This window comes from Dermochelys coriacea, chromosome 8, assembly GCF_009764565.3.
Source record: "Dermochelys coriacea isolate rDerCor1 chromosome 8, rDerCor1.pri.v4, whole genome shotgun sequence".
Lineage (NCBI taxonomy): Eukaryota > Metazoa > Chordata > Testudines > Dermochelyidae > Dermochelys > Dermochelys coriacea.
The window spans coordinates 96032393-96054124 of NC_050075.1; the positions used below are offsets into that span (position 1 = coordinate 96032393).

At 46.7% G+C, this 21732-nt stretch overlaps 1 protein-coding gene across 6 annotated transcripts in view; it reads right to left on the reverse strand.

Moving 5' to 3' along the window:
* ACOT11 (acyl-CoA thioesterase 11) overlaps positions 1 to 21732 on the reverse strand; it is a 118679-nt gene that overhangs the window by 6392 nt on the left and 90555 nt on the right. For all 6 annotated transcript variants that reach the window (XM_043520537.1, XM_038414612.2, XM_038414611.2 and 3 more), the window contains 7 exons: positions 20779 to 20935; positions 18277 to 18396; positions 17102 to 17246; positions 15711 to 15766; positions 4159 to 4225; positions 3727 to 3810; positions 1385 to 1518 (listed from right to left, as the gene is read on the reverse strand). In XM_043520537.1, the coding sequence (XP_043376472.1) occupies positions 1385 to 1518; positions 3727 to 3810; positions 4159 to 4225; positions 15711 to 15766; positions 17102 to 17246; positions 18277 to 18396; positions 20779 to 20935 (763 nt within the window). The remainder of the gene's footprint in view (positions 1 to 1384; positions 1519 to 3726; positions 3811 to 4158; positions 4226 to 15710; positions 15767 to 17101; positions 17247 to 18276; positions 18397 to 20778; positions 20936 to 21732) is intronic.

Here is a 21732-nt window from a genome sequence, read left to right on the forward strand (position 1 = left end):
TCATTTTGCCTCCTTGTAGTTCATTCAACCCAGCAGTAAAGCTGACTAAGGAAGTCCAGAACACTCTCACTGACACGCATACGCACCCTCTTGGAGCTGACAGTCCCTGGGAAAATAAGTTACAGCTCCTTAAACTTCACAGGCTGCTCCTGGGAGTGGCGAAATCCTGGATTCAGTGCAAATGAACAACAGGACAGGCCACCCACCCGAAGCTGTAGTACTGGAAGAATGAGGGGCCCTTATAGAGGTGCCCTCTGTGACAGATGCTCCAAAGACTATGGTATCCATTTTATAAGTGTTTTATGTATCTGAATGGGCTAGGGATTGTATTCTGGCTCCATGGGGGAGTTACAGGGTTTCCTGTAATGCTTTTCTTCTGAATAACTAGTACTTGATTTATGGAGGCTGACTGGTTGCTGGTTAACCCTGCCATTGCCTTGGAGAGAACAGGGCTTGATCTAAAGTTAGATCTGCTGAGGTGATCACCATGAATTGCAGTCTACAATCCCCAGCCTGGAGAGAATGGACAGTGGGATCCTGCCCCAAGGAGAGCTGAAATCTCAAGAAGGCTGCACAGGGATCAGAGGTGCAGTTACTTTGGGAACTGTGACACCCTCCTGCAAAGGAAATTTTAAACCAGACAGGCATATGATCCTGGCATAAAAGATTCCCCCTCTCAGTAAAACCAATTGTAATGACCATCCAAGGCCACAGGAGAACTAAGAGCATATGCTGGTCATAGTGTATAGTCACAGTACAGCCACTTCATGGAGTTGGGAAGAGGAACACAGCTTTAGAGCACAGCACACTTTATAGGAAGTTCGACCCCTTTATAGGACAGTAACATAAAAATGTTAAAGCTACGGGCCAGCTCACTGCTGTGTTTACACGCCTCTGCCAGCTAGGAGTCTCAACTGCAGTCCTAGGCTAACAAGACTAGAGGTGTCACCAGCATGGGGGCAGAACACTTGACTAACTTGTGCATGTGGCTGTCTCCAGAAGATAAAAGCCTTGCTACTATCACCAACAGCTAAAGGACAGTCTTCTTTGGTGGCAGAAACTTGTGGCAGAAACTTGTGCTTTAGGAGATAAAGATCCTGGATTCTATTCCACCGTACAACACGTGAGCAGTGTGGCAGCCAGCTCCGACGTCGGTACATATCCAACCACGGACTCCATACACTGTACACTACTGGTTTTGGAACGGGGTGGATGATGGAGGAGAAAAAGCACTTTGCATGGCTTGAATGAAGAACCTTTTTGGAATGGGAAGTTGCATTGAGGCAGGAAAGCCAAAGAAAAGAATTGGGGGCCTTTCTCCCCCCATCCCCAGTAAAACAGGGACCATCAATCCTAACATGTTAGCTGCCCTCCAAGTACTCACGCATAATGTCTATCCCATTCGTGCCTCTGTCTTAAGTCTGACAGAAGGAAGAAGGCCTGCGTTGCATCAATGCAGAGGGACATCTCTATTCGGAAGGAGAGGTACTGGTCTTCCTCCAGTGTGTACATCCTGACCTTTGAGAGGGAGACAGACAGAACAGGTGAGAGGCACAGCCTGCTGTCTTTGTTAAAATGACATTTGATTTTCCCCAAAAAGATTCCTTCATATTTTTACTTTATTACAATATAACCAAACAGCTTTGATCTCTCTCTCTCCCCATTACATTAACATGAATAATCACAAAATCAGCGGCACTGCGATGGGTACCCGTATGGCCCCACAGTATGCCAACATTTTTATGGCTGACTTAGAACAACGCTTCCTCAGCTCTCGTCCCCTAATGCCCCTACTCTACTTGCGCTACATTGATGACATCATCATCTGGACCCATGGAAAAGAAGCCCTTGAGCAATTCCACCATGATTTCAACAATTTCCATCCCACCATCAACCTCAGCCTGGACCAGTCCTCACAAGAGATCCACTTACTGGACACTACGGTGCTAATAAGCGATGGTCACATAAACACCACCCTATATCGGAAACCTACTGACCGCTATTCCTACCTACATGCCTCTAGCTTTCATCCAGATCATACCACTCGATCCATTGTCTACAGCCAAGCGCTACGATATAACCACATTTGCTCCAACCCCTCAGACAGAGACAAACACCTACAAGATCTCTATCATGCATTCCTACAACTACAATACCCACCTGCTGCAGTGAAGAAACAGACTGACAGAGCCAGAAGAGTACCCAGAAGTCACCTACTACAGGACAGGCCCAACAAAGAAAACAACAGAACGCCACTAGCCATCACCTTCAGCCCCCAACTAAAACCTCTCCAACACATCATCAAGGATCTACAACCTATCCTGAAGGACGACCCATCACTCTCACAGATCTTGGGAGACAGACCAGTCCTTGCTTACAGACAGCCCCCCAACCTGAAGCAAATACTCACCAGCAACCACACACACACAACAGAACCACTAACCCAGGAACCTATCCTTGCAACAAAGCCCGTTGCCAACTCTGTCCACATATCTATTCAGGAGATACCATCATAGGGCCTAATCACATCAGCCACACTATCAGAGGCTCGTTCACCTGCGCATCTACCAATGTGATATATGCCATCATGTGCCAGCAATGCCCCTCTGCCATGTACATTGGCCAAACTGGACAGTCTCTACGTAAAAGAATGAATGGACACAAATCAGACGTCAAGAATTATAACATTCAAAAACCAGTTGGAGAACACTTCAATCTCTCTGGTCACTCGATCACAGACCTAAGAGTGGCTATCCTTCAACAAAAAAGCTTCAAAAACAGACTCCAACGAGAGACTGCTGAATTGGAATTAATTTGCAAACTGGATACAATTAACTTAGGCTTAAATAGAGACTGGGAATGGATGAGTCATTACACAAAGTAAAACTATTTCCCCATGGTATTTCTCCCTCCCACCCCACCCCCCACTGTTCCTCTGATATTCTTGTTAACTGCTGGAATTAGCCTACCTTGCTTGTCACCATGAAAGGTTTTCCTCCTTTCCCCCCCCTGCTGCTGGTGATGGCTTATCTTAAGTGATCACTCTCCTTACAGTGTGTATGATAAACCCATTGTTTCATGTTCTCTGTGTGTGTGTGTATATAAATCTCTCCTCTGTTTTTTCCACCAAATGCATCCGATGAAGTGAGCTGTAACTCACGAAAGCTTATGCTCTAATAAATTTGTTAGTCTCTAAGGTGCCACAAGTACTCCATATCCCTGGTGGTACATGAGGCCTCTGTTTTATGAGCTGGTTCTAGTGACACCATTAAGCCCCAGGAGTAAAGCAAAAACAGTTGTCCAAGAGAAGTTTACAGGCTAGCTAGCCTGGGTATTGAATGGAAATGGGTGAAATTGAGGACAGCTCTGGTTGGTGGGTTCAGTGGGATTTTACTAAAGCACAGGTACTACAGCAGATCATACGGCATCACCGCAAGCCATGTATTTTACATGAACATAAGTGTGTGTATGCAGTGTACATTTGGACGTATATGGAATGTTGATAGTATAGACACACATTCACTGAATACATGCAGTACAACCCCATTTATTCAAAGTGTTTTGGGGACATCAAACACTTTTGGATACACTAGAACTCAAATAACTGGGGGTGGGGAACGACTAACATTTCCTCTGATCTTAACATGGAATTGTTTCCACTCACTGTAGGCAGTCCAAGAGACTAAGAAGGCGGTGTTTACTTGGGGGTGTGGCAGGGTGAAGTACCTTGTCTGTTTCTGTGGTGAGTACCCAATTGGTTTTCGCTACAAGAGTCTTCAGTGCAGAAACATTGTTGTAGCTCAGATAAACCTACATCAAAAACATCATAAGAAAACACAGTAGAAATCACTTTCATCTTCGGTTATGTTTCCCTACATCTAAACTTATTGGATACTATAGCAAAGCTTGCAGCTGCTCGGATACTGAATTAATCAGAGTAAATCAGGGGTTAAAAAGGAATTTATTATTCCAGTTAAGATCCCTACAACACATGCTGTTTTAGGTAAGGTTTCATCCTTCTTGTTTCCATAGAACCTATTTATTCATGTATAAACTTCTAGCTACTATTTAGTACCTGCTGCTGGGCCTTCCTACAGCACATTGGGCTTAGATGCCAGGGGAGAATATGGCCAATACCTACAGACACAGTTATTTTACCTTGTTACTTTGGTCCCAGGGCACTGACAATGGCACTTTTGTCTGTTCACAGGAAATGATGTATTTTCTAGGGATAGCAAAGAGAATTGCTTTAGTTACAGCAGTACTGATCTTCAGTATGTGGCAGGGAAAAGGACATCTCCAACCCATGCTGGTGAAAGAGAGAGACAGTGAAGTTAGCAGCAGTGTTTTTGACTTCAACAGCTTCTCCAGCAATGATCTACAAAAGGAGTGGAGGAAAAACACGGTCATCTTATGAATATCTTGGGACCAGGATCCCAGTGGATTGAAACAGCCATTTCTTCTTGGCTCAACTTGAGGGAGCTCAGAGCAACAAAAGCCTCAGAAATCCTGCACATCATTTGCAGGCGAAAGGGAGAGGCACAGGGTGAAAAGAACCTTTAAGGATTACTTCTAACAAAGGCCAGCAATGGTCTGGATGGGACAAGACTAAGGCCTCGTCTACACTAACACTTCTGTTGGTCAGGGATGGGAGGGGCGTAAGCCACAAAGTTCAGGGCTGGATTGGAACAGGAAGGGCTCCCAGCTGGGCTTTCTGGTCAGGCAGGCCGATCTCTGCAGGTGGTCAGGGAGTGGCATAGGCAAGCTGTAAATGCATGGCTTCCACCCAGGCACCCCCTCGCGGCAGCCCTGCAAGTGGCCCTTGGCCTCATTTTCTCTTGATTTCTCAAATGACCCACGTACTCTGAAGGCTCTACAGAGTTTAATTTATTACCAACAGTCCCACTACCATGAACCAGAATCCCCCCAGCACAGTGCGAACAGTACATTCATCCTAACAGTCCAACTCCTGCATCTCTCCCCTCAGCCCAGCCCAGCCCCCAGGTACAGCTGCGGTGTTTCTCACCCCACCCCGCCCCTCTAGCTGGGATGTTTCTCTGCCCTGTTTCCTTCCCAGCTATGGTTCCAGCTCTTGCCCAGACACATCAGCAGGCTCACGCCTCCATCGTACCCCAGGCTTTGGCCCTTTCTGGCCAGCAGGCATCTCCCTGGCCTGCTCTCAGCCTTCAGCCCTCTCTGGCCTGGTGACATTTGCAGATGACCCTATGATCGCCCTCCTCTTTCACCAGCCTGATCTAGTGCCATTGCTCAACCAGGGAACTCTTACCACTCCATCCTCCAGGGGAATCCCCTCCCTGCAGCTCTGCCTGTGAACTCGCTTTACTTTGGACTCTCCCCCATCCTGAACTCTGGGTTCTAAGCTCGCCTGCTGAGCTCCCTCTCCGAGTTCTCGGCTCCCTGAACTCTCATTTATAACTCCCCCAGGCACCCCACCCTCCTCCTTACACCAAACTGGGGTACACTTGGACAGGAACAGGAAAGCTGAGCCTACTTTCATTTAATGGGCCAGCTACCCTGTTACATAAGTAGACAAGACCCCAAACTAGGAGCCAGGAGATATGGGTTCTATTCCCAGCTCTTCCTCCAGCTTACTGGATAACCTCTTTGGCAAGTCCCTGAGAGCCTCTCAGGGAAATGGTTTTGGGTGCCCACAATCCAGGACCTGGTTTTCAGAAGTGCTGAACACCCACCAACTCCAAATCAGATCAATGGGAACCACACCTACCCAGGCCCTAGGGTCTAAAGCAAGGTGCCCAAAACAGGTTGCTTCTGAAATCTGGCCCTTAGCATCTCCACACCAGTTTCCCAGTCTGTTACATTGGGATAGTACTTATCCACCTTTGTAAAGTGCTTTGAGAGCCACAGCGGACGTGTTACTGAAGAGTTCGTCATTCAGTTTGTAACAAAATCTGAATCATGCAAGTCTGTGTTTGAAGGTGCAAAGCAACCCAAGCTTAGATTAGAAGAGCTTGGGTTTTATCACTGGAGCAAACACTATATTTGAACTGTGCACAAACAGCAAGTCAAATTTGCAGGATGCTGTTTATTTAGGGACATTTGATGGAACCTTTTACTGTAACAGAAAGGATCAGAATTCATCCCTGGACTGGTGTAATGAGTGAACAGCTGATGCTAGACTCAGACAGATACAGCACTTCTTAGGGACCACGCGTTTGTTCTCATATTGGCCTGGGGCTCAAGGGAAAGTTATGAAACTCCTGGAAGCAGGAGGGCAGATGCCATAAGACATTCCAGGAAGAAAATATTTTCACTGCTTAATTGCCACACTTCACTACAATCTTATTCTCAAGGACTGAGATACTGGGGTATAATTTGTCTGATAACACCAGATCTGTAATCAGAGACATGATGTAACCAAGGTGAAGAGTTGAAAAGTACAAAATAAAGCAGCTGTCTCTTTTGCAAGGCTTCATTGCAACCACATGACCAGAGAGGACTCCAGGAATAGGGATTCACAATGGGCGGAGAAGACAGGACTCCAATTGCACATGCAGATAAAACAAGTAGAGAGATTGGGAAAAAAATAATGTTCATAACAGATGTAAAACTGACCAGAGGCCAGCTTCCCATTTTCCTGCAGATCAGGGGCAGCAGTAAGAAGCCTGTTAGGGCAAGGAAAATTCAAGTCCAGAGAAGAGCCATTAAAGATCTAGAAAACAGGGCTGGCTCTAGGCACCAGCAAAACAAGCAGGTGCTTGGGGCAGCACATTTCTTGGGGCGGCTTTCCGGCGCCAGCCATTCCGCCCCTAGAAATGTGCCCCCGCTGCCCAAACAGCTGTTTCGCACGGCAAGCCTGGGAGGGAGGGAGGGAGAAGCCGAGGGGTGGCGCGCTCGGGGGAGGTGATGGTGGTGGAGTGGAGGTGAGCTGGGGTGGGGAGCGGTTCCTCTACCCCCGCCCTGGTTATTTCCTGCGCTCTCCCCCCAACCCTCGCTCACCTCTGCTCTGCCTCCTCCCCTGAATGCACTGCCTCTCCCTCACCTGAGAGGGAAGGGGGAGAAGCAGAGCAGCGGCACTTTCAGGGGAGCAGGCGGAGCGGAGGTGAGCTAGGGCAGGGGGGGTTATGGTGGGGGGAGCTGCAGGAAGCAATGGGGGAGGGGAATGCGGCATGCCTGGGGGAGGAGGCAGGGCAGGGGATTTTGAGAAGGGGTGGAGCCGGGAGCAGGACGGGCCATGGAAAAGAAGCGGGGGCAGCCAAAAATTTGTTTACTTGGGGCAGCAAAAGTTCTAGAGCCGGCCCTGCTAGAAAACACAACCTATGAGGGAAGATTGAAAAAAGTGGGTTTATTTAGTCTGGGGAAGAGAAGACTGAGGGGGGGACATGATAACAGTTTTCAAGTACATAAAAGGTTGTTACAAGGAGGAGGGAGAAAAATCGTTCTCCTTAACCTCTTAGGCTAGGACAAGAAGCAACGGGCTTAAATTGCAGCCAGGACATTTTAGGTTGGACATAAGGAAAAGCTTCCTAACTGTCAGGGTGGTTAAGCTCTGGAATAAACTGCCTTGGGAGGTTGTGGAATCTCCATCATTAGAGACTTTTAAGAGCAGGTTAGACAAACATCTGGCAGGAATGGTCTAGATAATACTTAGTCCTGCCATGAGTCCCGGGGACTGGACTAGATGACCTCTCGAGGTTCCTTCCAGTCCTACAATTCTATGATTCTCCAAAACCCAGTCAATTACTGATCTTGGATGCAACTAGGGCTTTATATCAAGGTTCTGCAGATACTCCATTAAGCTGAAAATAGCAGCTTCCAGGGGGGAAAAACTGACTATCCAATATGTTACTTTTTGACTGCTTGAGAGGATGGCAGAATATGTGTGCACTCCTGTAATAAATAATAAAAAAAATAATAAAATTTAGCACTTTTTACCTATAGTTCTAAAAGAGTTTTACAGAAGCAAGTGAGCATCATTATGCCTGTTTTACTGAAGGGGAAACTGGGGCACAGAAATTCAATGATTTGACCAACTCTCACAGCAGAGCCAGGAATAAGGACAGCAAGAATACAAGGAGCAATACACAAATGGAACACATGATAGATTTGCTGAGTCTCAGGCTCAAACTGTTTATTTGTTCCATCTTACCCACTAAACCGTACTGCTTCTCTTGTCCTCTGAGAGCACCAAAGATTCAAGATCTTTAATCCTGGCTCTGGACAAATGCTTGGTAGTCTTGGGCAAATCACTTAGCTCTGCCTCAGTTTCCCCAAGAATAGAGCGAGGTTAATAAATTCTTCCCTTCATGCCCCACAGGAGGGAGATAAAACTGAATGATTATAAAGCACCTCTAAGATGCTTAGCACTAGAAAAGGGCTAATCATTATGATTATTACAGATTGATCTGGTCTAGTTATATATTTTTGTGTTCTGTATCTATGCAGATATTACAGTGCATTAATCACCAACATATCTGGATATTATAGTGTGTTTTGACAATAATGGATGTATAAAATAAGCATAGCCCTGTGATGCTTTGTTTTATACACAGTTTCTACTTCTGAATTCAGACAGACAGGTTTTCCTGTGCTGTCCCTACCATCTTCTCTCTCTCCAGCTCCCCTACAGATATCTGCTTTATGTCTGTGTCTTCCTAACATTCTATCATTTGGCACTACACCACTTAGCCCACAAGTACCTTTTCACAGAATCGTGGGAATGGGACCTTGAGAGGTCATCTGGTCTAGCCCCCTGTGCTGAAGCAGGACCAAGTTCATCTAGACCGTCCCTGGAAGATGTTTGTCCAACTTGTTCTTAAAAACCTCCAATGAATTATAGAGATTCCACAATCTCCGTCGGATAATCATCGTCTTTATAGCAGCCCTTAACGTATTTGAAGATTGTTATCAGGTCCCTCCCCCAGACTTCTTTTCTCAAGACCAAACACGCCCACCTTTAACCTTTCCTCATACATCAGGCTTTCTATACCTTTTTTCATTTTTGTTGCTCTCCTCTGGACACTCTCCTATTTTTCCAAAAACGTGGCACCCAGAACTGGTCACAGTACTCCAGCTGAGGCCTCACCAGTGCCAAGTAGAGTGGGACAATGACCTACTGTGTCCTACCTACAATAAGAAAAGGAGTACTTGTGGCACCTTAGAGACTAACATTTATTTGAGCATAAGCTTTTGTGAGCTACAGCTCACTTCATCGGATATCCGATGAAGTGAGCTGTAGCTCACGAAAGCTTATGCTCTAATAAATTTGTTAGTCTCTAAGGTGCCACAAGTACTCCTTTTCTTTTTGCGAATACAGACTAACATGGCTGCTACTATGAAACCTACCTACAATACTTTGTTAATTCACGGCAGACCTGATGCCTCTTTAGCAACTGCATCACATTGTTGATTCATACTCTGTTTGCAGAGCAGCTCACAGCAGGAGTTTGCCTGGGAGTTCGCCTGGAGTGAGCCCAGTGAGGCTTACATCTTGCCAACGTCTCTGAGGAAGCTCATAGTAGGTAGGTGATATGGAAGGGGGGGATTCAGCTGTTGTGACCTGCACTGGATGTGCCATGTTTGTCTTTCTTCCACAGGACAGAAGCGACTTTGTCTGTACAAAGTGCAAGCTGGTCTCCATATTGGGAGAGAAGATTGAAGGTCTGGAGCAACAGGTAACGACCCTGCGTTGTATACGAGAGACTGAGGATTTTCTGGACCAAACTCAGGATAGCCTTCTAGGGGCCTTCTAGGGGCCTTCAGCTCTAAAGATATAGAGCAGGTTGCACAGAGGAGCCAAGAGGCCAGTGAAGAAGCTTGGCAACATGTGACCTCCAGAAGAGGTAAGCGGAATGTCCGGGTTCCAGTAACACAGACACAGGTAACTAACCGCTTTCATGTTCTCTCCACAGGTACCAATGCGGAGAGTGGACCAGATGATATGTCTGGGGGGAGAAAGCAGAAGGAGACTCCGCTGGTTGGGAGGCATGAGATGCGATGTCCTGAGGTTGGGGGTTCCACGACCACCACTCCCAAGAGGAGAAGGCGGGTGGTGGTGGTCGGGGACTCTCTCCTCCGGGGGACTGAGTCATCTATCTGCCGCCCTGACCGGGAAAACCGAGAAGTCTGCTGCTTGCCAGGGGCTAAGATTCGTGATGTGACGGAGAGACTGCCGAGACTCATCAAGCCCTCGGATCGCTACCCCTTCCTGCTTCTCCACGTGGGCACCAATGATACTGCCAAGAATGACCTTGAGCGGATCACTGCGGACTACGTGGCTCTGGGAAGAAGGATAAAGGAGTTGGAGGCGCAAGTGGTGTTCTCGTCCATCCTCCCCGTGGAAGGAAAAGGCCTGGGTAGGGACCGTCGAATCGTGGAGGTCAACGAATGGCTACGCAGGTGGTGTCGGAGAGAAGGCTTTGGATTCTTTGACCATGGGATGGTGTTCCATGAAGGAGGAGTGCTGGGCAGAGACGGGCTCCATCTTACGAAGAGAGGGAAGAACATCTTTGCCAGCAGGCTGGCTAACCTAGTGAGGAGGGCTTTAAACTAGGTTCACTGGGGGAAGGAGACCAAAGCCCTGAGGTAAGTGGGAAAGCGGGATACCGGGAGGAAGCACAGGCAGGAATGTCTGAGAGGGGAGGGCTCCTGCCTCATACTGGGAATGAGGGGCGATCAACAGGTTATCTCAAGTGCTTATATACAAATGCACAAAGCCTTGGAAACAAGCAGGGAGAACTGGAGGTCCTGGTGATGTCAAGGAATTATGACGTGATTGGAATAACAGAGACTTGGTGGGATAACTCACATGACTGGAGTACAGTCATGGATGGTTATAAACTGTTCAGGAAGGACAGGCAGGGCAGAAAAGGTGGGGGAGTAGCACTGTATGTAAGGGAGCAGTATGACTGCTCAGAGCTCCGGTACGAAACTGTGGAAAAACCTGAGTGTCTCTGGATTAAGTTTAGAAGTGTGTGCAACAAGAGTGATGTCATGGTGGGAGTCTGCTATAGACCACCGGACCAGGGGGATGAGGTGGATGAGGCTTTCTTCCGGCAACTCACGGAAGCTACTAGATCGCATGCCCTGATTCTCATGGGTGACTTTAATTTTCCTGATATCTGCTGGGAGAGCAATACAGCGGTGCATAGACAATCCAGGAAGTTTTTGGAAAGCGTAGGGGACAATTTCCTGGTGCAAGTGCTAGGGGAGCCAACTAGGGGGAGCGCTTTTCTTGACCTGCTGCTCACAAACCGGGTAGAATTAGTGGGGGAAGCAAAAGTGGATGGGAATCTGGGAGGCAGTGACCATGAGTTGGTTGAGTTCAGGATCCTGACGCAGGGAAGAAAGGTAAGCAGCAGGATACGGACCCTGGACTTCAGGAAAGCAGACTTTGACTCCCTCAGGGAACAGATGGCCAGGATCCCCTGGGGGACTAACATGAAAGGGAAGGGAGTCCAGGAGAGCTGGCTGTATTTCAAGGAATCCCTGTTGAGGTTACAGGGACAAACCATCCCGATGAGTCGAAAGAATAGTAAATATGGCAGGCGACCAGCTTGGCTTAATGGTGAAATCCTAGCGGATCTTAAACATAAAAAAGAAGCTTACAAGAAGTGGAAGGTTGGACATATGACCAGGGAAGAGTATAAAAATATTGCTCGGGCATGTAGGAAAGATATCAGGAGGGCCAAATCGCACCTGGAGCTGCAGCTAGCAAGAGATGTCAAGAGTAACAAGAAGGGTTTCTTCAGGTATGTTGGCAACAAGAAGAAAGCCAAGGAAAGTGTGGGCCCCTTACTGAATGAGGGAGGCAAGCTAGTGACAGAGGATGTGGAAAAAGCTAATGTACTCAATGCTTTTTTTGCCTCTGTTTTCACTAACAAGGTCAGCTCCCAGACTGCTGTGCTGGGCATCACAAAATGGGGAAGAGATGGCCAGCCCTCTGTAGAGATAGAGGTGGTTAGGGACTATTTAGAAAAGCTGGACGTGCACAAGTCCATGGGGCCGGACGAATTGCATCCGAGAGTGCTGAAGGAATTGGCGGCTGTGATTGCAGAGCCCTTGGCCATTATCTTTGAAAACTCGTGGCGAACGGGGGAAGTCCCGGATGACTGGAAAAAGGCTAATGTAGTGCCCATCTTTAAAAAGGGAAGAAGGAGGATCCTGGGAACTACAGGCCAGTCAGCCTCACCTCAGTCCCTGGAAAAATCATGGAGCAGGTCCTCAAAGAATCAATCCTGAAGCACTTAGAGGAGAGGAAAGTGATCAGGAACAGTCAGCATGGATTCACCAAGGGAAGGTCATGCCTGACTAATCTAATCGCCTTTTATGATGAGATTACTGGTTCTGTGGATGAAGGGAAAGCAGTGGATGTATTGTTTCTTGACTTTAGCAAAGCTTTTGACACGGTCTCCCACAGCATTCTTGTCAGCAAGTTAAGGAAGTATGGGCTGGATGAATGCACTATAAGGTGGGTAGAAAGCTGGCTAGATTGTCGGGCTCAACGAGTAGTGATCAATGGCTCCATGTCTAGTTGGCAGCCGGTGTCAAGTGGAGTGCCCCAGGGGTCGGTCCTGGGGCCCGTTTTGTTCAATATCTTCATAAATGATCTGGAGGATGGTGTGGATTGCACTCTCAGCAAATTTGCGGATGATACTAAACTGGGAGGAGTGGTAGATACGCTGGAGGGGAGGGATAGGATACAGAAGGACCTAGACAGATTGGAGGATTGGGCCAAAAGAAATCTAATGAGGTTCAATAAGGATAAGTGCAGGGTCCTGCACTTAGGATGGAAGAATCCAATGCACCGCTACAGACTAGGGACCGAATGGCTCGGCAGCAGTTCTGCGGAAAAGGACCTAGGGGTGACAGTGGACGAGAAGCTGGATATGAGTCAGCAGTGTGCCCTTGTTGCCAAGAAGGCCAATGGCATTTTGGGATGTATAAGTAGGGGCATAGCGAGCAGATCGAGGGACGTGATCGTTCCCCTCTATTCGACACTGGTGAGGCCTCATCTGGAGTACTGTGTCCAGTTTTGGGCCCCACACTACAAGAAGGATGTGGATAAATTGGAAAGAGTACAGCGAAGGGCAACAAAAATGATTAGGGGTCTAGAGCACATGACTTATGAGGAGAGGCTGAGGGAGCTGGGATTGTTTAGTCTGCAGAAGAGAAGAATGAGGGGGGATTTGATAGCTGCTTTCAACTACCTGAAAGGGGGTTTCAAAGAGGATGGCTCTAGACTGTTCTCAATGGTAGCAGATGACAGAACGAGGAGTAATGGTCTCAAGTTGCAATGGGGGAGGTTTAGATTGGATATTAGGAAAAACTTTTTCACTAAGAGGGTGGTGAAACACTGGAATGCGTTACCTAGGGAGGTGGTAGAATCTCCTTCCTTAGAGGTTTTTAAGGTCAGGCTTGACAAAGCCCTGGCTAGGATGATTTAACTGGGACTTGGTCCTGCTTTGAGCAGGGGGTTGGACTAGATGACCTTCTGGGGTCCCTTCCAACCCTGATATTCTATGATTCTATGATTCTATGTGATCCATTATAACCCCCAGATCCTCTTCAGCCATACTACCACCTAGCCAGCTATGCCCCATTCTGTAGTGCATTTGATTTTTCCTTCTTAAGTGAAGTACTTTGCACTTGTCTTTATTGAATTTCATCTTTTGATTTCAGACCAATTCTCTAATTTGTCAACGTCATTTTGCATTCTAGTCCTGTTCTCCAAAGTACTTGTAACCCCCTCCCAGCTTGGTTCCACCATAATCACACTTTCCACTCCATTATCCAACTCATTAATGAAAATATTGACTAGTACCAGACACAGGACAGACCTCTAGAGGACCTCTCAAATACCTCCAGTTTGACAGCAACCTGCTGACAATTACTCTTTGAGTACAATCATTCAGCAAGTTGTACACTCGTCATAGCCATTTCATCTGGAATGCATTTCCCTAGTTTGTTTATGAAAATGTCATGTGGGACTGACATTTTCCTTACTTAAAAATTCTCTCCCCCCCCCCCCCAGCCCCGGTAGATCATGTCTACTGCTTCCCCCCATTCATCTAGCCAATAACCCTGTCAAAGAAGGAAATCAAGTTGGTTTGGCATAATTTGTTACTTGGGCTTGACAAATCCATGGTGTCTATTTCTTATAACCCTATTATCTCTAGGTGCTTACAAACGGATTGTTTAATAAATTTGTTGCATATCTTTCCAGGTATCGAAGTTAGGCTGACTGGTCTATAATGCCCTGGGTCCTTTGTGTTTCCCTTTTTAAAGATAAGTACTATGTTCATCCTTCTCCAGTCCTCTGGGACCTCACGTCCTCCATGAGTTCTTGAAAACAATTGCTAATGTGTCTGAGATTGTATCAGCTTGTTCCTTAAATATCCTAGGGTACATTTCATCAGGCCCTGCCTACTTTAATGCATCTAAATTTATCTACATATTCTTTAACTTGTTTTCTCTCCATTTTAGTTAGTTCCTTTCTCTTTGTTGCTAAGATTGCGTTAAGTATCTGGTCACAATTTAGCTTCTTAGTGAAGACAAAATGGGCATTAAACACTTCATCCTTCTTGATGTCCATTATTAGCTCTTCTTCCCTGTTAAGTAGCAGCCTACAGTTTCTTTCATCTTTCTCTTCTTCCTAATGGATTTATAAGCCCATTTCTTATTGCTTTTTGTCACTTGCTAGCTGAAACTCATTTTGTGCCTCAGACGTTCCGATTTTGTCCCTCCATGCTTGTGTGATTCTGGTGAACTCATCCTTAGCAACTTGTCCACGTCTGAACTTTTTGATAGATTCCTTTCTGATTTTCAAATCCTTAAAGAGTTCCTGATGGAGCCATACTGACCTCTTACTATTTTCTTTCCATCTTTCCTTCACATTGGGATAGTTGGGTTGCACCTTACTACTATCTCTTTGAGCAACTGCCATCTCTCCTGAACTCCTTGGAGTGTCTTTCTGTTTCACGCTGAGCTCTGCGCCAAATAGGTTGGGCTAGGAAGGCAACTGGGAATCTGGCCTGAAGTCTAATCCTGTTTCCAACACTGACAGGCTGGGGTGCTTTGAGGAAACCACTTGAACTCTGGTTTCAAGTTTCCTCATCTCAACTCCCGGAGTGCTGGAAGGTTAAGTTCCTCCAGGCTTTGAGAAATCCTCACATGGAAGGTACTATGTAAGTGCCAAATATTATCACAGGCAAGCGTGCAACCTCTCCCCCACACATAGGTGCTGACTTCCTGCGTTCCCAGGGGGTGCTCCACCCCAGGCCCTAACCCCACTCCACCTCTTCCAAGGCCCCCGCCTCATCCCTTCCCAGCACCGCTCCTCCCATATGCCACTAAACGTCGGGTGGGAGGAAGGGGGAGGAGCTGATCAGTGGGGCCTGATGGCAGGTGGAAGGTGCTGGGGGGAGGGGAATTAGCTGATCCACAGGGCTGCCAGTGGGTGCTGAGCACCCACTATTTTTTTTTCCCCATGGGTGCTCCAGCCCTGGAGCACCCATGAGTTGGCACCTAGGCTCCCCACCCACCCACACCTCTACCTTCCATGGTACAGAAAGCCATGGGTTACCGCCAATTATCCCAGCCTTTACTGAGTTACCTGTATGTGATCATTCAGAGCAGAACATAGAACAGGGTTTTTATTCCAGTCCATTTAAAACGCTACATTCCCCCGTTATTTTTTCCTGCTTAGTTTGAGGCTGATCCTTTTCACTCACCTGTCCAATCTAATTTTTTTTCTAGCACTGGCTTCTCGGTACCGTCTCTCTCCATCCTGTGAAATGGAAACATGTTCCTTAGGTTAAAGTATTGGAAAAATAATAAAAATGTATTGCCCGGAAAAAAAGATTTTTCCACATTAAGGAAGCGTATGTGCAAACCAATCCCGCAGCCTCTGCTGGTCTTGGTAACAGCCATAGCTGGGGAAATGCATGGAATGCAAATGGAAACAGAGACTGATCTTGTCCATGCTCTGGCTATTAGGTTTGTTCTTGGTTAGCTCTTACCGGGGCTATTGTTTGCACACACTACGGTTAACACATGGCAGGCAACCCTAGCTGTTACCAGTGTCTTGCCCCCACCAGTAGCTTAGGCTAGGACTGTCTTCCGAGCAGCAGGTAGGCAGCACTGGGTTTGTTGTTGTTTTTGCAGTATAGACAGAACCTCCCAACCGTGCCTGTGCAACCAGGCTGGCTAATTCTCCCTCCCGAGCATTCCTCTCAGCAAGACATCTCACATGCTGCTGGTGCTACTCTGTGTATGTGCCTAGCCTCTGGGCAGTCTACCCCCTGAGGGGTCAGAATAGGAGAGTTGATCAGGTTTTTCCCCAGAATGCACAGGTGCAACAGAGCTATGCAATGTGGTAGAAGTGGATGCCTAACACAGCCGGCACATTTTGAGTGTGTGGGAGAACGGGGGTGGGGGGCAGAACCTGCTGTGCAGACAACTCAGTTGTGTTTGTTGTAGCCAAGACACACGTGTGTCCCAAATTGGTTACAAAAACGTGGTTGTACTTGTTATGTAGACAGAGCCACTGGCTGAAGGCAAGTTAGCATTGTACAGCTATTTGACTTAGTGTAGAGGATACTGGTTAAATGCTTGTGTTGCATTACTTCCAGGCTCCCCTGCCACACTCTGCTGGGCAATGCTGCTGCTTGCCAGTTACTATACTGGCTGTGAATTTCCTCTGATTTTCCAAAGGTGGTGATATAGCACCAATTGACTTACAGCAAATTTTTCAGTTTTACTGCCATTTGCATTAACATTCAACTCACTCTACTGATTTCACAAGAACTTTTAAACACACAAGTCAGTCTCCTTCAGATTCCATGATTTGTTTAAATTCATCATGGTTACTGAGAAATTCATTTCAGTTGACTCAGCATTGCGCAGTATCTGAGATCTGCTGTTCCAGAGCCAGCCAACCATGATAGCAAGCTGCATTTGTTTCTCAGTGAATTAGATAAATGCAATACAATTAAAGCTGTCAGTCTTGGGGCAAAACAAGATTCAGCTGCATCCTACTTCCCCAAATTCTTACATCACTGCACAAGACCACCGATGTGGGCAAGGTCACTTTCTAGGCCCTGATTATGGTTGCCATTCTTACCCCAGCTTCTGGTTTCACCATTGGAAGGATACTGGGCTGACCCTCTCGATCCAAGACAACAAATGTCATAAAGGCACTGTTGATATGTCTTCGACTAACTTCCATTTCCTGTCGATAGGCCTCGACACAAACACCAACCTCCATGCTGGAAAGAAAGAATGGAAGCAGATCATCTCTAGTGCCTGGGGCGTAAAGCAATGCTACTACCTAGCGAAAGGAATCCAGCGTGCCATACATTTCATTGCTTATTTACCAATAAATAAGCAGAGGAGCCCAAGAGTGAACCGACTAGATCAGTCCAGCTCAATCTGTAGGACATGAAAAAGGCAATAACTCAAGCAGAAAGTGTGCAGCTTTTCAAATTTTGATGCAAGTTTTCAACAAAATTTGAAATGTCAACAAAAAAGGGAAATCTTTGCAATGAAATCTGAAATTTACCCCTCCAGTTTTTTGCCTAATCTGGTCACTGGAACTGGACGAACCACTCTATTATGTCAAGTAAATTTTACCCACAGACACACAGCTCCCATGGATTTTAATGGATGTTGCATGTACTTTGTCTGAGAGCAGATTTAGGGCCTAAAAGTCTATTTTGAAAATTCACTGCTTCTCATATGAGATTTAAGGAGGTTGATTTTGAAAACCCACAGTAAAACTGATTTTTTCCTGCCTGATGTTTAAACCTGACCTGATCTATATAGGAAGGAAGTAAATAAATAAAGACACACAGTGATTGGCTGCAACACAGACTAGATAATTTAACAGGTCTTTTTTAATCTTTTATTTCTATTAATTTATTGATTGTGAATTTATTTTTATTTGAACCCATTTCAAGCTATTTGAGCCAATTCAGATTTATTCGCAGAACGATTTACAACCCAAACTTTTGAATCACCCTGATTTTACAGTCAGTAATGTATTCTGCAATTCAAGGGGAAAAACACTGCTCTGCCTATCTGTTAACATAGCTGATCCCTTTATGTAGAACCAGATATTGAAATCATTTTACAACAGATATTGAACATTGACAGTTCCTTCTTGTTCAATTATTTTTCATTTGTGTAAATCCAGCAGTCAATAATTTTCATGGTTTTGTTTCCAAAGACAAGAGTGCAAGCTTCTGTTGAATGTTCTTATCAAAATCCATTCAAAACCCTGAACCAGAGAAAGTGTACCTGTTTTTGAATGCATTATTAATAATAGCTTTTAACAGGAGACGGTCCCCAACTTGTGATGGTCCCCTGAAATGGAACATTTCAATGGTCTTCAGAGTGGGATGGGCATGGCACAGCCGGCTGTGGGAAGGGAGAGAGAGATTTGATTTAAAAAATGCACTCAAAATGAGGAAACTATTTAGCCAAGCCAACATATCAACCAGTATGTATGCCCTGCTGCTGGACAGAATAGCAGACCTGTACAAGTGTCTGTGCATAAAAGGGAAACAACTCAAGTCCGAGAGCCCTGAGAACAGGACAGGACAGGAGGCCGGTTCTTGCCAGGTGACACAGGTATATGCAGCCACCCCAAACCAAATACTTTGATGTGGCCCAGCTATCACCATTACACAGTCCCCAGCAACGCTCAGCCAGCCTGAGATATTTGGGGCTATTTGCCGCCCTCAGAAAGACGGCCATTGAGGTCTGTATTCCCTTAAGAACATGTCTTTTGCCTCAGCCCCAAGCCTCTTGGCCCTGATTCCCCATGTTGTGACTAATTCTCCAAGCTCAGAGGGTCACTTGTGCACTTTTCCTAGCCAACTGAGGGAGCAAATGACAGGGACCGCACTCTGTTTCCCATGCGGCAGGGCAAAACTCTGCCAAGAAGCCACCACCAGATCAGCTCATTACAAGCCAGTCTCTGTAGCCAAGTCACTAGTTATACCCTCTTTCCACTCAAAGAAGGATCCTTACCTCCCCCTTCATCACTAGAGCTAGAAGAAAGGAGCTTGATTTAAATAAACGTCATCCAAAGAACAGTCCTTCACAGTGCATCTTCCTTCTGCTACTGCACTGCAGTGTTAGCATTTGGTAGGCGCCCAAATGATGGCGTGGGACTTGGGCCCACATTTATTTTGGCAGAGAAGCAAGAATGCAACAGTTACACAGGCAGTGGAAGGATACCAGCAGCCAACCCAATTGCGCCTGGAGCGCTATGTACATTTTATGATTAAATAATTGGGGGGGAGGGGGGAGAGGAGAAATTTGCTCTGAATCTCTACCGGTGCCCTTCAAGTGCAGCTGTTCTGGGGCTATCATTCCCATTCCACTGTAAAAATCAGAACAGAGATTACTCCTTGTTCAGTACGAGTCAACCTGAGAACTCAAAGTTAGTCTCTGAAGATCAAAAAACTAAACACAAAAAAGGTAGATGATGAAAAATGAGATAAGACATTTAACTCCTTCACTACCTCCCTTTCCATCGCATCACACACAGAGGATGCAGAATACCCATAATTAATGCATACAGAGCACCATCTAATGGACAACTGCTGATTTATCTATGACAAAATACATTAGTCCTGGACGTCCTTCAAGGTTTATAATAAATATCACCCAATTCTTATATAGCTCTTTTCATCAGTCACTCTCAACGTGCTTCATGAAGGCAGGAATCATGACTATCCCCCTGTCTACAGATGCGGAACCAGAGGCCCAGAGCAGTGAAGTGACTTGCCCCAGGTCATGAAGAAATGTTTCCAGGATCACAACAATACACTAGAAATCTCTCCCTCATCACGACATCGCACCAGACTATGCATTTGTACATGAATCGGAAACACTGCCCAGCTTTGCAGAAAAGCTGCTTCCAAACACACACAGGGGAAGCTTACTGCTACTGTCAGGCCAAGGGCGTTACGCTCCCCACAATGGAGCTGCCTCACCAGAAAGAAGGCGCACATGAGACCGTGCAGCCATAGTCAAGCTGATTCTGTAGGATTTATTTCGATGGTGTGATTCCCACCTCGTGTGAAGGGAGGCTTATGGGACACAGAGACACCCCCCCATCCCCCATGTCATCTTCCACACCTGACACAATGTGTTAAACCTTGTGGTGTGATGCAATGATGACATCATGACATAGGAACTTGTCCCGCTAGGCAAACGCCAAAGATGGCATCCCTTAGTCGGGCAGTCTATCCAGCTGGCTCCCCAAGAGTAGCACTCGGGTGGAGAATCAGCAGCAGTTTGAGTCCACCCCATCTCAGGCTGTGAGGGCTGGGCCTAGTCAGTAGGCAGGGAGGAGATCCGCAAGGCTACATTGCCAGAGAGAGACAGTGCTCTTGGCACCTCAGTGGTGGTGCTCTTCCCTCCGACTCAATGCCAAACCCAGGGCCCAAGCAGGGCGTTGAAGTGCTGGGCTATTGTAGGCCCAATGGCCGGACTGGAAAGAAAAATTAGGTCCTGACCATAGTGATTGTTAAAAATTCGGAGGGTTTTTTCTTGGCAAGAACAGAGGAACTAACCCATTGAGTTGTGGGCAGATAATTACCTGGCACCCTCCCCATGGTCATTTCAACAGCACAGAATTCTTCCTCCCTGATTGCTGTACCATCGTACTGCACCTCACTACAGGACTAGGTAGTGAAGGAGCAGAAGATGCTAACAGCACACACAATCAGAACCTCTCCTGTGACAGAGGCATCTCCAGCCTTGGGGAGGAGAAGCTCAGAACTGCACCTTGCTGCTATCGTGGCAACGTTTTCCATCCATGCCATGATCTGGCCGCCGAACGTGTTCCCCTGATGATTGGCATGAGGGGGCAGCACCAGTTCCACACTCTCCACCCTCGTCTTTTCAGCAGGCACCACGGTGTTGCAGTCTCCATTCTCACGCTCTGATGTGAAAGAAATACATGTTTATCAGAGTGGCACGTGGAAAAGACTCACCCCACCGGGCTGATGTTATTTGCACAAGTCATCCCTCAACTAATTGCTACAAAACAAAAAACAAACACCATTTTCTCATCCACCACCATGCTCTGCCCCCTTCCAGCCCAGGTGACTATCAACCGCCTTGCTGCCTGCAGAAGGATTCCCCCATTACACCAGCCATCCAAGTGAGGCTTTGAGAACAGCTCATTGTCCCCGCTCAATGGAGGAGAGCATTCACTGGGGAGCAATGCAAGGTGCTCTTCCCCAAAAGAGATTGGATGCCTTCTCCTCAGCAAGCTCTGTCCCTGAAAGCCTATGGAGTGTGAGAGGAGGGATCAGATCCAGCTCATCTCTGTGGCTTTGCAGAACATTACCACCAAGTGTTTTGCACCTATAGCACCTTCCATCAGAGGAACTCTAAGCATGATGCAGACATTCATGCACTTGCCTCACAATTGTTGTGAAGCAGATATCATCTCCATTTCATGGAGGCAGAGAGGTTCAGCACTGCCCAAGGGTCAAATCTGTGGCAGAGGCTGAAACAGGACCCTGATCTCCTTCCCCACAAGCCCTGTGCTGCAGACACAGCATCATCCTTCTACTAGCCCATTGGAATAAGACAGTGCAACGTGGGGGCCTTTTTATAAAAGCAATAAGCCAAGGCAAGAAGCAGCGATACATGGGGAGTGTATTTTGGGTGGCTAGGACCTTATAGTGGAGGCCAGGTTTATAGGATAGAGATTAGAGGCAGCAGAGTATG